At 43.1% G+C, this 14,071-nt stretch overlaps 1 protein-coding gene across 1 annotated transcript; it reads left to right on the top strand.

The window, feature by feature from the left end:
* The first annotated feature begins 81 nt into the window (after positions 1-81).
* On the top strand, positions 82-13,667 carry LOC127173129 (SUN domain-containing ossification factor-like). Its single transcript, XM_051122795.1, has 22 exons — positions 82-634; positions 1,339-1,462; positions 1,688-1,812; positions 2,443-2,547; positions 2,716-2,803; positions 3,011-3,116; positions 3,191-3,312; positions 3,501-3,568; positions 3,909-4,016; positions 4,204-4,309; positions 4,868-4,923; positions 5,006-5,094; positions 5,188-5,253; positions 5,346-5,420; positions 5,507-5,585; positions 6,517-7,614; positions 10,780-10,867; positions 11,443-11,547; positions 11,863-11,996; positions 12,672-12,754; positions 12,932-12,978; positions 13,099-13,667. The coding sequence occupies exons 1-22, from the start codon at positions 582-584 to the stop codon at positions 13,450-13,452; spliced, it is 3,279 nt and encodes a 1,092-aa protein (XP_050978752.1). The 5' UTR covers positions 82-581; the 3' UTR covers positions 13,453-13,667.
* The last annotated feature ends 404 nt before the right edge of the window (positions 13,668-14,071 follow it).

The following is a 14,071-nucleotide window of genomic DNA, read 5'->3' as shown; positions in this document are numbered from 1 at the left end:
CGCCGTTAACCGGAGAAGAAGGAGAACGGCCGGAAGAAAGGAAGCGCATCTAAAATGGGCGGGACAGGTGGTGTTGTACGATGGGTTTGAAATAACTTTTCTCTTATTATCTTCGGGTGTAACTCGGTGTTTTCGGTTGTGCTCGTGTCACTGTTTTAGCTCCAGATGATTTTCTCTAGCGTTGATGAAGCGGCGCGTTCACTGCGTGTCACGTGACGAGTGTTACTTTTCTCAGCGCTGCTTCGGATGGACCAGTCCCGTATGTGACTAATGGATCATACGGCATTACTTTATACATTTTATAGAGACTGCTGAGGGAGAGCTTCATTAGTATTTCAGGCACCAGTCCGTGGAGTAAATACATTAAATAGTTATGATTTGTGGTTTATTCACGCCTCATCTGAAGCGAGCGGCGCCTCCAGCGCTCATGCGGTGAACTGCAGCTGCTGTCAGTGTAAGGTTCGATCTGTCGCGGGCGTCACTCCACACATCGCGATTGTTGATCGGTTCTGGAAGTTTACGTGTATGAGAGCAGATGAACAGATAAAAGCAGGAATAATGCGTCTCTCGGCCGCCGGTGGATGATGAAGATCCAGTTATTGCTGCTGTGTTCAGTGTCGGGACTCTGTTACTGGTGCGAGACTCTGATTTACTGTCAAATATGAATCTGATCATGATTATCAATGTTTATCAATGTTTATTAACACCAGTAGAGTTAATATAGAGTCTGTGTGTCGATCGCCAGTGGTTAAACAGACAGTAAGAGAGACAGATCAGTTTGTTTACAGTGTGAGTGATGGTGTGTTGTGTTTGTTTATATGTTGTGTTTATGTAAACAGTGATAGAGAATCTGTTCTTCTGGACACGTGATCCAAGGTTCTTTAAATAATACCATGGTACATGAATGTGCTCACCATTCAGTGCTGGAATCACAGTGTGTGTGTGTGTGTGTGTGTATGATGAACTTTGGATGTACAGAGACGTGTAATAGGAAACACTATGAATGAATCATATTCCGTGTGTATCAGGGGAAGCTGCATTATTTTCCTGTTGTGTGTGTGGAAGTGTTTTACTGCTCTCAGTGTAAAGTCATTTCAGCATCATAGTCATTAGCATATTTAATCTATCAGAAATAATTCCTATTAATGGCAGCTTTTGTGTTTTTATTGCTAGATTGTGGTATGCCTCAAAGGAAAAAAAATACTGTCCTTTGTACAAGGAAAATTAAGCCTGTTTTCGGCCCTGAATTATAATGACTGTAACACAGTTTAAATAATGCCATAATAACACAAATCTACTGTTACTGTCCCGACACTGACCCGCTGATTCTCTGTGCAGGTTTCCTGTTCAACATGGCCACTGTTCAGAGCAGACACACACACACTCACACACACACACACCGACCACACGAGCCGTCAGTCAACATCATCACAAACACACGGACAAACGGACAGAACATCAGGTCTGACGCACGTCTGCTGCTACAGGCTCTCACGTGTGTGTGTGTGAATGATGTCATATATGTGTGATGTCATATATGTATATGTGTGTGTATGTGAAGTGTGTGTGAAGTGTGTCATATCTATATGATGAGTGATTCTCGTGAGAGCTGATTCTCCTCATCTGTGTTTGTGTTGATGTTTTCCTCTGCAGTGATTTAAGACTCTGTGTGTGGTTTTGTTAACAGTCGGTGATTGGTGGGAGCGATGAGCAGAGCATCTTCATCAGTGAAGTGGAGTCTTCCTCAGTTTCCTCACGGATCACAGACCTCATTCCGGTGTCCGCCGCTCCTCACGAGTGCGTCTCCTGCCGGTCAGTCATTCAGACTCCTGAATCCCCAGTCAGCTCCTGAATGTGAACTGACGTAGCAAAAGTGACCTAGAAAGTGGAATTAAAATGAATTAGGATTAAAAAAAAAAATTACGAAAGTTTTGAATTTTGAGTTTTAAAAAATGTAAAAGATTTTAAGATTGAAGATTTATAGGCCTGAAGATTTATAGATGAAAGAAAGAAAGAAAGAAAGAGATGGATGCTGTGGTGTGGACTGGTTGTTATACGTGGATGCTCATGCTTGTGATCAGATTGATTTCTGATTTCACATGTGATGTTAACAGGATCAACAGGACAGAGAAACCTCACTGCATTCATTTCACCACAGTGACTGGTGTGACGCGGGTCAAACTGGTTCTGCCGCTGTGATCCGGTTAATTAGATTCTTGATTCCTGACGTTGTATAAAAACCTTTGCAGAAGTTTGTGTCAGTTTAATCAGTAAGAAACACTGTGATGGACAGCAGATGAGTTTGACATGAGGAGTGACGTGATGATGTGCTCAGGCAGGAGATCTGGATTAACCCAGACTGATGTGGATCCTGAAGAGTTTTCTGCTGTGTGTGTGTGTGTGTGATGGACTGATTGTGTGTGTGTGTGTGTGTGTGTTTAGGGATTGTGCAGATTCAGACTCCTGCTCTGCTGAAAGCGTCATCACAGATGCGTCTACCGCTGCATGCGACGCTGCTGAAAACCTGCCGTACGACCCTCAACTCAGGTAATGAAGGCTGACAAACTTCAGTCAAACCGCTCTGCGAATGATTGTAAAGAATAGTTTTTCTTCAGCTCTTCACCTGGAAGAAGGAGAATAAGTTGATTCCTTCTCAGTCTGAGCTGACTCTGTTCGTCTTGTGTTCTCATCTTCTGTTTCTGTCTGTCATGAAAGTTTTCCAGCGGTTCAAGAGAACGTCAGCATCCGTGAGACGAGAAAACCCAGGAACAGGACTAACGCCTCCCACATCCTGAAAGATCAGGTGATGTTTGCACACGTGAGCGCTGTGACGGATGCGGTCGGTCAATCAGAAATCAATCTTAAAAACTGATGGAAATTCATGCCAGACGTCAGCATGTTTCCTTCTAGTCCACAGTATTTCATTAGAAATATCATCCGTGTGAAATGACGAAAGACAGCGGACAGTCAGTGTTGGACATGATCTGAATCTGTTGATCGTCCTGTCCAGGGATCCGGCGGCTCCGCGGACAGCGACCCGTCCGTGCCCTGCAGAGACCAGGAGGAGATCCCCACCTTTGAGGAGTGGACGAAGATCATGATGGAGAATGAGAAGAGTGAGTGAGTTCCGCTCTGACAGAGGAGCTTTAGCGCCGCTGCCGCTCTCGCTGACGGTGTTTCTGTCCATCAGGTCAGATCGCGCACGTTTCCAAAGGCCTTCGTGCTGCGGGGAAGAAGCTTCAGCAGACCGTCACCAACTACGCCTCCGTGGAGTGTGGAGCCAAGATCCTGTCCTCCAACCCCGAGGCCAAGGTACTCCAACAGCAGCGCGTCCCATCCTGTCTGTGTTTGACACTGAGTTACTGTACACCAAAGTAAACGACACATTTTTCACTGAAATCTTTTATCAGCAGGTTTTTGTCTGAATCAGGTCAATTAGAGAATCGATCTAAAAGCATATTGAATCTCGCTGTGTTTCAGTCCGTATTTCTATTTTCCAGAGCACTTCAGCTATTCTGATGGACAACATGGACATGTACATGCTGAATCCCTGCAATAACAAGATCTGGTGAGCTGATCTACTGTTTGTTTTAGCGTCAAGCAAAGCTTTTCTGAAAGACATAAAGATCATCCTTAAAAAATAATCATGGCAACATACAACAATTACCAATTGTTGTATGTTGCCATGATTATTTTTTGAGGATGATCTGGAGTCCTGAAATCATGTTTGCAGTGTGAAATCCACTCTAGACAGACTGATCACAACAGGATGTGTGTCATTCGTCATACATGTGTATGACTGTGGTGAAATGGAGAGCACAGAGATCCGTCAGCAGGGTCGGGAGGATTTCAGGAAAAGGTGTGTGTGTGTGTGTCTTCATCATCTCCTCATCATTGTGTCTGTGCAGGTTCATCATTGAGCTCTGTCAGCCCATTCAGGTCAAGCAGCTGGACATCGCCAACTTTGAGATCTTCTCCTCAAACCCCAAAGACTTCCTGGTGTCCATCAGTGACAGGTCGGCAGGTTTGGGCTCTATTACTGACGGCCTGTTTATTTATATCTGTATATTCTTTTTTGAATTCCAATACAAAAGATCATTTTATAATGCAATTGTTGTACTTTACCATTTTCCATTTTTACATGCAGCACATCTGTGTGTGTGTGTGTGTGTTACAAGAGTCTCACGATTTGTTTGTATTCAGATATCCAAACAAAAAGTGGGTGAAGCTCGGGACGTTTCACGCGCGTGACGAGCGAACGGTGCAGAGTTTTCCTCTGGATGAGCATCTGTTTGCCAAATACATGAAGGTGCGTGAGACGGAGCGTGATTGTGAGATGAGTGTGAGTCACATTGTGCTCTTCTTTCTTCTGTTCTTCTGCTCCATCAGATGTTCACCAAATACATGAAGGTTAGCCGTCCTCGCTTCACTCTGAGTGCATGAATGGCTCGAGCGGTTTTGTGTTTGAACACACTTCCTCATCTTCTGTGATCTGAATCATAAAAGCGCAGTATTGGTGCTCAGTCCCTCCGTTTGAGTCCTCATGTGACGATGTGAACACACACATTCACCGCTAGACAGATTAGCCCAGCAGGATTCTTCATGTGGGACTTTAGATGGTGTTAGCATTAGCATCGTAGCTAGCATCTGACTGTCCTGAGTTTCGTCACCAGTACGTAACAGAAGAGCGCGATCGTCCTCCAACATGTGTGTGAATGTCAGTGTGATGTGTTTCCTCTCGTTTGATCTCAGCCTGATTTTTCTTTAAACGCTTTTATTAAATCTGGTCTAGTGATCCTCACAGCTGACAGGATGTGACCGTTGAAGCTAACACGGAAACGTTTGTGTGGTATTGTGTTGTTTCCAGGTGGAGCTGCTGTCGCACTTCGGCTCCGAACATTTCTGTCCTCTCAGTCTGATCAGGTCTGATGAACACGCACAGACTCAGATATTAAGCGATGGTTTGATTGTGACGCTCTCTGTTCCTCTCTCTGTGTTTCTGAAGGGTTTATGGCACTAGTATGATGGAGGAGTATGAAATGAACTCAGAGCCGCCGGACAAACAGCCGCGCGTTCAGGATGAGCATGACTACGGTAACGCTCGTGTCTGAATAAAACTGCCTGAGTCTGGTGTCTGATTGTGTCACAGATCGATCAACAGTGTCGTTTCTCGTTGTGAATGTTTAGATCAGCCTCCTGATTTTGTGCCATTAGATGACAAATCCTCAAGAGACCTGATCGGATCTGCCAAAGGTCAGTGAGATCCTGAAGACTAATGAAGGAGACTCTGCAGGTCGATAAGACTTGAGCACACAGACCCGTCTGATGATGTGTTGTGTTTTCAGATGCTCTTCTCACTATGGTGAACAACATCGCTGCCAATGTGCTCGGTGGACATCCAGAGACCGCAGCAGGAGCAGGTCTGATCTCTCCGCACGTCCTGCTGATGTCATGAAAAACTTTACAAAACACTTGTTCATCATGACAGCGTGTTTCTGTTTTTCAGGAAACTCTTCCGCCGAAGGTTTAAATAGGACAGAAGTGGTTTTCCCTGCTGGATCGATCCACAGCGCTGCATCCGCTGGGTACGTGACTCAAACCGCTTCAGACATGACCTGCGCTCTTCGTGTGTTGACTTCACCAGCCATGAAATCAGATTTTGCATTGTTTTTAGTGATGTTATTTTCAATATTTGTCTTTGAATTGGCACCTTTCACACATTGCATGTAGTGCTTGGGAAACTTTCTGCAGGACACATGTAGGCGCCCGTCATAAACGTCTGATGGTAAAAGCCATTAAGACACTGAGTGAGAGCCGAATAATGTTTGTTGTGGACATTGTGTACTGTCATTCAGTATGTAATGGTGCAGCTGTCAAAGTCTTAATAATAATAATAATAATAATAATACAATTAATAGGCACCATTCACAATACTCAAGGTCACCTTACAATCTGACGATGTGATGAGATGACACAGTAAGATCATGCGTTTGCCGTCATAAACATGGCTGTTGATATAAGTGAGTTTTGAGATGAGATGTAGAAATATGAAGACGGATTGATGATGCATAAATCAAAATATGCAGAATAAGTTATTAACATGGATAAGGTGCTATCAAGAACAGCACCCAGACTCTTAACCTGTGCAGAAACTAAGAATCGATAGTCACAGAAAAACTGTATTAACCTTATAAAGCCTATTTGTGTTTTTGAATTTTGCATTTGGAGCTTGATGAGTGTAAATACTGGAGCCTCGACCATCTGACATCATATTATGTTAATGCTGCATATTAATACTAATTCACACGGCGCAGACAGACGCAGGTCAGCGGCGACAGCTGATCGATTACAGCACGTCACATCTGATTCAAGAAGTTCAATCAGCTGATAGATGTCACGCACTGATCCTGACGTGTGTCTGTTTGTCTGTGTCTGTCGGTGTAGTGTGAACTGACCTGTACATGAACCTCCAGGCGGCTGCTGCATCTCGTCTTGTCCTGTGTTTTCTCTGTTCAGGCCGGTGACTGTGACTCCGGATCAGATGGATGTCATTGGGATTACAGAAACCGCCAGCGTCACCGAAGACACGGCAGCGACACGCACGCCGTCACTCGCAGACGCCGCAGAAACACGTCCTGCTGGAGACGCTCCGCTTCAAACCGCACCTGACGTAGAGCAGATCGTCACTCTGCTGCCCGACACCGAGGACGAACCGGATCAGTCCTCTGCAGGAAACCAGCAGAAGGGTCATGTGAATGAAAACATGATGTGCTCTGAATCTGCCTGCTCCTGTTCACACAGAATCTCTCTTCAGGAGTACCTTCTGCAGCGCTGCTCCTCTCCACACTTTCTTCAGAAGAGTAAGACAGGCTCACGTTCTCACGCTGGTTCAGCCGTCACGACCCCGTCTATAACCACATTCACAGTGGAGACGGAGGGTCCCGTCGTTCACGCTCAAGTCCTGCCTGATCCAGAAGGTCTCGCACCCAGTCTGATTTCAGATCTGCTCAGGCTTGTTTCTTCTGAGTCTCCGTCCTCCAGAGCGACGAAGCCCCTCGAGCTGAAGGTGTGTGCGTCCGCCAGCGACTGCCTCACAGCGACGGTTCCTCAGCAGAGCACCGATCATCTGAGCGGGTCCGGTGACAAACCCCTTCCTGTGACGCTCTCGGACGTCATGAGCGCCTCTGCTGCACGGAGTAGAGAAGATCAGGTCGGTCGTGATCTGATGTCAGTCACATCGGAACAAGCCGGCCCTGAAAAAGACATTTCAACTCCTACCGTATCCATGAATGCAGCAGACGAGTCTCCGCTCTCTTCCGTATCCGCTCCTGTGGATGAAGCAGCGGTCAGCGGTGGATCCCTGACACCAGCTCAACCCGTTCATCCTTCAGACGTGCTCTCGGGGTCAGCGGAGTCCAAAAACAAGGAGCTCTTCGACGATGAAAGCAGCGCTCAAATTGAGCAGATCTACACAGAAACGCAAAACTCCAGCGACGCGCCCGCGCACGGCTCCAATCAGAAAGAGTCTGTTTTCATGAGGCTCAACAATCGCATCAAGGTGCTGGAGATGAACATGTCGCTCAGCGGACGCTACCTGGAGCAGCTGAGCCAGAGGTGAGTCTTGTGAGTTCCAAATAAAGCAACAGCTCAGCCGCTGATCTCTAAAAGCAAACACAGCGCTGTTTAATTCATGAATGAATGTGCATTTTTGAAAGCACTTGCTGTATTCCTGAATGAATCAGCCTTTCAAACGAATCAGTTGAATGAATGATTCAGTCATAAATCAGTGACTTGTGCCTTGCTTTCATTTTTAACAAATAATTTCAGTTATTTGAATTATTGAATATTTCTACATTCAAAATGTTATATTTAAAACATTAATCTCAACATGAATTTATGAATTTAATTGCACCTCTGAACCTCATTAAACATGAAAATGTACCTGCAGGCCACTTTGGTGTTCTTCTGTGCATCTCTGTAGGACACATTAGTTTATTACTAATACTAATTTCATATGATTGGTAATTTATTTGTGTTATTCTACTTCTTATTATATTGTTTTAATGAGAAATTTGAAAAAGCTTATAAACATAAATTTTTGAATTTGACGTAGATGATGATATACTTGTAATAAAATTAGAAAAATGCCATTGCAAAGGTAAAAAGAAGATGCCCCTGTCAATCACTTTAAAGAGTCAAATATCACCTTGTAATTTTTGATCAGAATTTTTGATTATTGATCAGAAGGTGCTTCTAAATTCTTAAATTAGAGGACTGTCACGCCCTTGGACCGTCTTTGAGTTTGTTTTCCCTCATGTGTCCTGTGCCCATATTTGGTTGTTCCTGTTCCCACTGGTTTCAGCTGTGTTGTGTTGATGAGGCTCATTAGTTCTTGTTATTTAAACTAGGGCTGCAACTAACGATTATTTTGACAGTCGATTAGTTGGTCGATTATTTTTTTCGATTAATCGATTAGTTGGCTTTAAAATTCCAATTTTTATTTTTTTTGTCAAGATTACACTATTCCATATTCTGAATGCTATGAAAGCACAGTGCTTAACAATTTATTAGACCACCTGTCGTAATAAAGAGAAAAGACAAATATCTGAAAAAAACACACTCTAACAAGCATAAAATACAGAGTTTCCGCTCTTTATTCTGCCGTGGCGGTGTTTAGTGTCCCGACAGCAGCAGCAGCAGCAGCGAGCGCCTTCAGCGCAGAGTCCGCGTTCAAATGTCGCAGTAAGATTAAACTGGCCGCAAAGCCCCAGCTAAAGCAATTACCATGAATGTAAGGAGATATTCAAAATTATTTATTAATAAACTAGTATTGTCTGAGTCAGTGTCGCAAAGATGAAGTTGACGATCCTGACTCGCCATCTGCTCACTGGACGTGCTTTTAGTGCCTAAATGCATCTTTATGGATTAGGCCTATAGCTAATGAAAGAGTTTTGTTTTCGTTTTGAATTATTTCGTTTTATAGTAGTGAAGTAATAATTTAAGGTACATTTATTACTCTTACCTTTATGAGCAAAAATGAAGTTTCACATGGCGCTGGCGCCTCCATGTCCTGCAAAGCTTTTACTCTCCGCACAAACCACTGAATATGCGCCTAATAGCACACATTTATCTAGGTTAAACGATTAAACTAATATTGTCATATGCTTTACGTTTTTTATATCTATGGATTTTAGTTTAAATCGTGATGGCTTGAGAAGGCTGAATCGATCTGTCTGCCGCTGGCCGCTTGGTCGTTACTTTAAAAACAAAAAAAATTGAATTTCACAAACAAAACGTGTTCCAGATATACGTCTAAATTAACTTTATAAACTAAAGAAACGAAAATAAATGTAATTACTTCGCTATTAAAAACAGCAGCTGTGCAGTGGGGAAGAGAAAGAGAAAAAACGACTCGGGCCAGTAATTCTGATGAGCTGTCGAGGTTGTTAGGAATTTTTTGGAACGAATGTTTGTTTAATAGCCTATTTAACACTTATTTAGGCTACTTTCATATTTAAATGTATTATTTCTGAGATTTACTTTAGCGTTTTGTAGGCTGCTTGTTCACTGACGGAATTGCTAAAATAAACACGCACGTTTGTTAATAATGTTTGAGCCTCATTTTTTTGATATATATAAAAACACCGCGGCACCGGCGGTAGTTGGTCCGTTACCACCGCGGCGGCAAAAATGCTTGTGTGAATTTGTGACATTTCCAGATAAGGATATGACCGTAATCTGAACGTTTTCATGCTGAGGATGCAAACGGATCTGTCAAAGCGCCTCACAGGGCAAGCCATTACACTATTAGCTTCAAGTTTAAAATAAGGAATTCTCGTGTTTGGGGATCACGTGACTCTCCTGCAGCATCTCATATGTTTCCTACACTATTTTTAGATGCATTGTGTCTATAGAAATGCGTCATTCAGTGCTGTAATTTGACGTGATTCTGTGAAGTTGTACGTGCACTGTGGGCGGACCGATTAATCGATAATGGGAATCGTTGTCGACGATTTTTATTATCGATAATAATCGATTTTATCGATTAGTTGTTGCAGCCCTAATTTAAACCCAGTGTTTTCCAGTGGTGTTATATGTCTTCCTGTTCTCCTGTGTGTTTCTGTGTTTGTATTCCCTTTGGTTTACTTATTAAAGTCTGTTTGTTTTGAGTTTAAGGTGCGTCATGCCATATCGTAATTACCGTAATTGAGATACCAACTTGTTAAAATCGTTCACATCATCGTAGAACTCTGAGAGCTACGATTGTAACCACCTGATCACGTCAGATTGATGAGGCGCCGTGTTCAGTCACTGATAGTGCGATAGTTCTGAGTCCAGCGGTGTGATCGGCTCCCAGCAGAACGTCACGTGTCGTCATCTCAAAATCACGGTCGTTACGATATTCAGTCGTCAAAATATCTTCTTTTTGTTCAGCAGAAGAAAGAAACTCATCAACATGAGGATGAATAGTTTTGTTTTTGGGTGAACTATCATCACTTACACAGATATATTTTCATTTACATTTTCCTTGTTCTGTTGTAGTTATTTGACCAAATGCCTATATTCAGTATATCTGGTATCCTTTCTTATTTTATTAAGCACTGTTCAACTTTTCACATACAGTATACTAGTTCAGACAGTATTATTCTTTGTTCCTGTGTGAAATTCCACCTTTTTTTGCACAAATAGCTATATTTTAATATACTGTATATTGTTATTGTTATTTGAGTTTGTATATATCACTCAAATGTGACTGATCTGGTTGTTTTATTGGTCCAGATACAGAAAGCAGGTGGAGGAGATGCAGAGAGCCTTTAACAAAACCATCATCAAGCTTCAGAACACCTCCAGAATGGCCGAGGAGCAGGTCAGAGACGTCTTGAGTCTAAATGAATTTAAACTAAATCTGGACTGATTCGTTTAGACATGATGACGTGAAGATCAGCGTTGGTTTCTTCTGTTGTGCTGCTTGGTCTTCTTTAAGTGTCACAAAACAAAAGCAATTTCTGAAAGAACAAATCAATAAAAAGTCGTGTAAAGCAGCAGAGACGAGAATGAGAAGAGCAGAAGAGGGTCTGTGTGTGTATTTGATTAATAAAGACACAAATGTTGTGTAAAGACACAGGTACTACACAGGGATAACAACATAAATGTGTCCTCATAATTGAAATAGCTTTAAAAACGAAAGAATTAAAGAATGTTTTATTAAAGGTGTAAAAATGTCTGTAGTTTAGTGTGAGGGGTAAGGGGATAGAAAATACAGTTTGGACAGTTGAAAAACCACTACACCTGTGAAATGAACCCATAATGATGCGTGTGTGTGTGTGTGTGCGTGTGCGTGAGTGAAGCACAGCACACCAGAAACCATATAGCAGTGTTTTCCTGTCCTCCGTCTCGGTGTGGTATCTTCACGTTCTTCTGTTCTTTAAACGCTCATTTCAGGATCAGAGACAGACGGACTCCATCCAGGCTCTGCAGGTTCAGCTGGAGAACGTGACGCAGCTCGTCCTCGGTCTGTCGGTCAGCGTGAGTCGACTGCAGCGAGAGGTGATCCGTCTGTTCACATCAGTTTAAAACGACAAAACGCTCATCAGACGAGCAGCAGCAGCGTCATCATTCATATTCCAACTAGCTTATTATATAAGTCTTTAGATGTCCATCACTATCACTGACTGAAGCGGAGTGACTGTATGACAGATCATACGCTGCTTTATTAAATGATGTTAAACTGGTGTTCTGTGTCTCCTGTTGCTCTGAGGATCATTTTAACATCTTTGAACAGAGATGAATGAATGACACACCTGCAGGAGCTCGTGATGATGATGATGATGATGATGATGATGATGCTGTTGTGTCCTGCAGGTGTCTGACAGGCAGAGCTACATCCTGCTGTGTCTGGTTCTCTGTGTTCTTCTGGGTCTGCTGATCTGTGTGAACTATCGTCAGATATCAGAGAGTCCTGCCGTCGATTCACAGAGATCCTGCTGCCCGGACAGGTGAGGAGACGACGGGTCCGTCAGGGGTTTACTTTATACACTACCAGTCAAACGTTTTTCAACAGTAAGATTTTTAATGTGATGAAAGTCTCTTCTGCTCACCAAACCTGCATTTACTTGATCCAAAGCACAGCAAAAACAGTAACATTTTGCAATATTTGAATATCAGTTAAAATGTAATTTATTCCTGTGGTTTTAAAGCTACATTTTTGTCATCATCACTCCAGTCACATGATCCTTCAGAAATCACTCTAATATTCTGATTTGCTGCTCAAAAAAAAGGTTTCTATTCATCAAAGAATCCTGGAAAAATGTACTCACCTGTTTTAAATATTGATAACACTAATAAATGTTTGTTGAGCAGCAAATCAGCATATTAGAACGATTTCTGAAGGATCATGTGACACTGAAGACTGGAGTAATGATGCTGACAATTCAGCTGCGCATCACAGAAATAAATCACATTTCAAAATATGTTCAAATAGAAAACAGTTATTTTAAATGGTAACCAAATTCATAATGTTAGTGTTTTTGCTGTACTTTGGATCAAATAAATGCAGGCTTGATGAGCAGAAGAGACTTCTTTAAAAAAGATTAAGAAAGGTTTTGACCGGTAGTGTAGTGACGAGTACCTGCGGCAGGATTGAAGCATCGTGACGTGTTGTCTTTTTTCAGAGAGCCGTCTGATGATGAACCCGTGCCGCTGAGACGCAGAGCTTCTGATCCGCCGTCGCTCTCGTCGCTCCACGCGCCGGACGGTGAGTTCATGTGGATTCAGATACTGATGTGATCAAACCTCATCGGTGAACGATTCCTCAGATCACGTGTGTTGAGCAGATGCAGTGACACACTGTTGGCAGTGAAGTTTGCAGAGACAAACACATTTTCCTGCACTGGATCTCTAAAACTGTTGTTGTTGTTGCTTTTTATTTCAGGAGGTTCAGAAGAAACCAGAAGCTGTAAACAGTGGGGCGATTGTGTGGTTAGTAGAAGAGTATGATGGCTGTTTCACTGTTGATGTATTGTTTGTAGACTTTGATTTTTATGTGTCATAAACCCTGAAAACGGCAACATCTTTATGGTGAGTTTCTTTTTCTTGCAGAAGAAACACAAAGTGAAGCTCAGCACAGATCCAGAGACGCTGTCCGCTCCATCGCTCGCTGACGGGATTCCCCAGATCACCGTGGGTCCTCTGGGTTTGGAGACGGGTCCTCGTCCGGACGGCAGAGACGTGATGTCCGACGGCAGCTCTGAAGGCTCCTCGCAGGCCGACGAGACGCCGTTCTGCGGAATCGCCACCTGCTCTCGTCTGTGCGAGGCGTTGCCGGCTCCCAAAGGCTGGACGCGGAGCAGATCCCAGCATCAGCGCGGCTCCAGACGCTCACAACATCACCGTCAGCCTCCGCAGTGCAGCGGCCCGCCGCCGGGGTCTGGACCCGCGCTCGACCGCCTCTGACAATCGAACCGAACCGAACCGGAGTGACTCTGAACCGATGGCGGAGAGATCTCCGTTAGACTGGACATGTTCACACACTGGATGCTAAACCCGCACAGACCCGTCAAACCTTCTCTTCAGCACTGAGGCTTTTGCCGTTTATGTTGTTTTTTTTAATTATGTGCCATAAACTTTCAGGCAATCATAAATAAAACATAATTCATGTGTTGCATTGATTTTGTTATATTTATAGTGTATTCTGACCCTCAAGTCATTACAAACTCGTATGACTTCCTTTTCAGTGGAACAGATTGAATATGTAATTATCATATAAAATCACATTAATATAATAACAAACAATACATTACATTCAATAGAACAACTTCATATCTTTGCATAAATATAATGTTGCTGTAACCAAAGGTTTTGGTTAAAATGAAGCGTGAATAATCGTACAGTCTAAGAGAAGTGAAACAGACTGAGTGTCTGCAGTCACAGAGTCACTTTGACCCTTCAGTCTCTACTGCAAACCTCCATCAGATCTGCTGCGAACAACACAGCTGAGTGTGCAAACCACTGCACAACTCTAAACTTCCTCTTTTTCTTGTTTCCCAGTCCAGCTCTTAAATAAACCTGTTAT

This window comes from Labeo rohita, chromosome 2, assembly GCF_022985175.1.
Source record: "Labeo rohita strain BAU-BD-2019 chromosome 2, IGBB_LRoh.1.0, whole genome shotgun sequence".
NCBI lineage: Eukaryota > Metazoa > Chordata > Actinopteri > Cypriniformes > Cyprinidae > Labeo > Labeo rohita.
Note: the sequence above shows the minus strand (reverse complement) of the source record. Positions and strands in the feature narration are given on the sequence as shown.

Excerpts from the sequence above, each read along its gene's own strand:
- LOC127173129 (XM_051122795.1), top strand. The coding sequence starts at position 582 with ATGATGAAGATCCAGTTATTGCTGCTGTGTTCAGTGTCGGGACTCTGT. Across the intron at positions 5,586-6,516 it reads CACAGCGCTGCATCCGCTGG|GCCGGTGACTGTGACTCCGG; the intron begins GTACGTGACTCA and ends TTCTCTGTTCAG. Across the intron at positions 11,548-11,862 it reads TGAGTCGACTGCAGCGAGAG|GTGTCTGACAGGCAGAGCTA; the intron begins GTGATCCGTCTG and ends TGTGTCCTGCAG.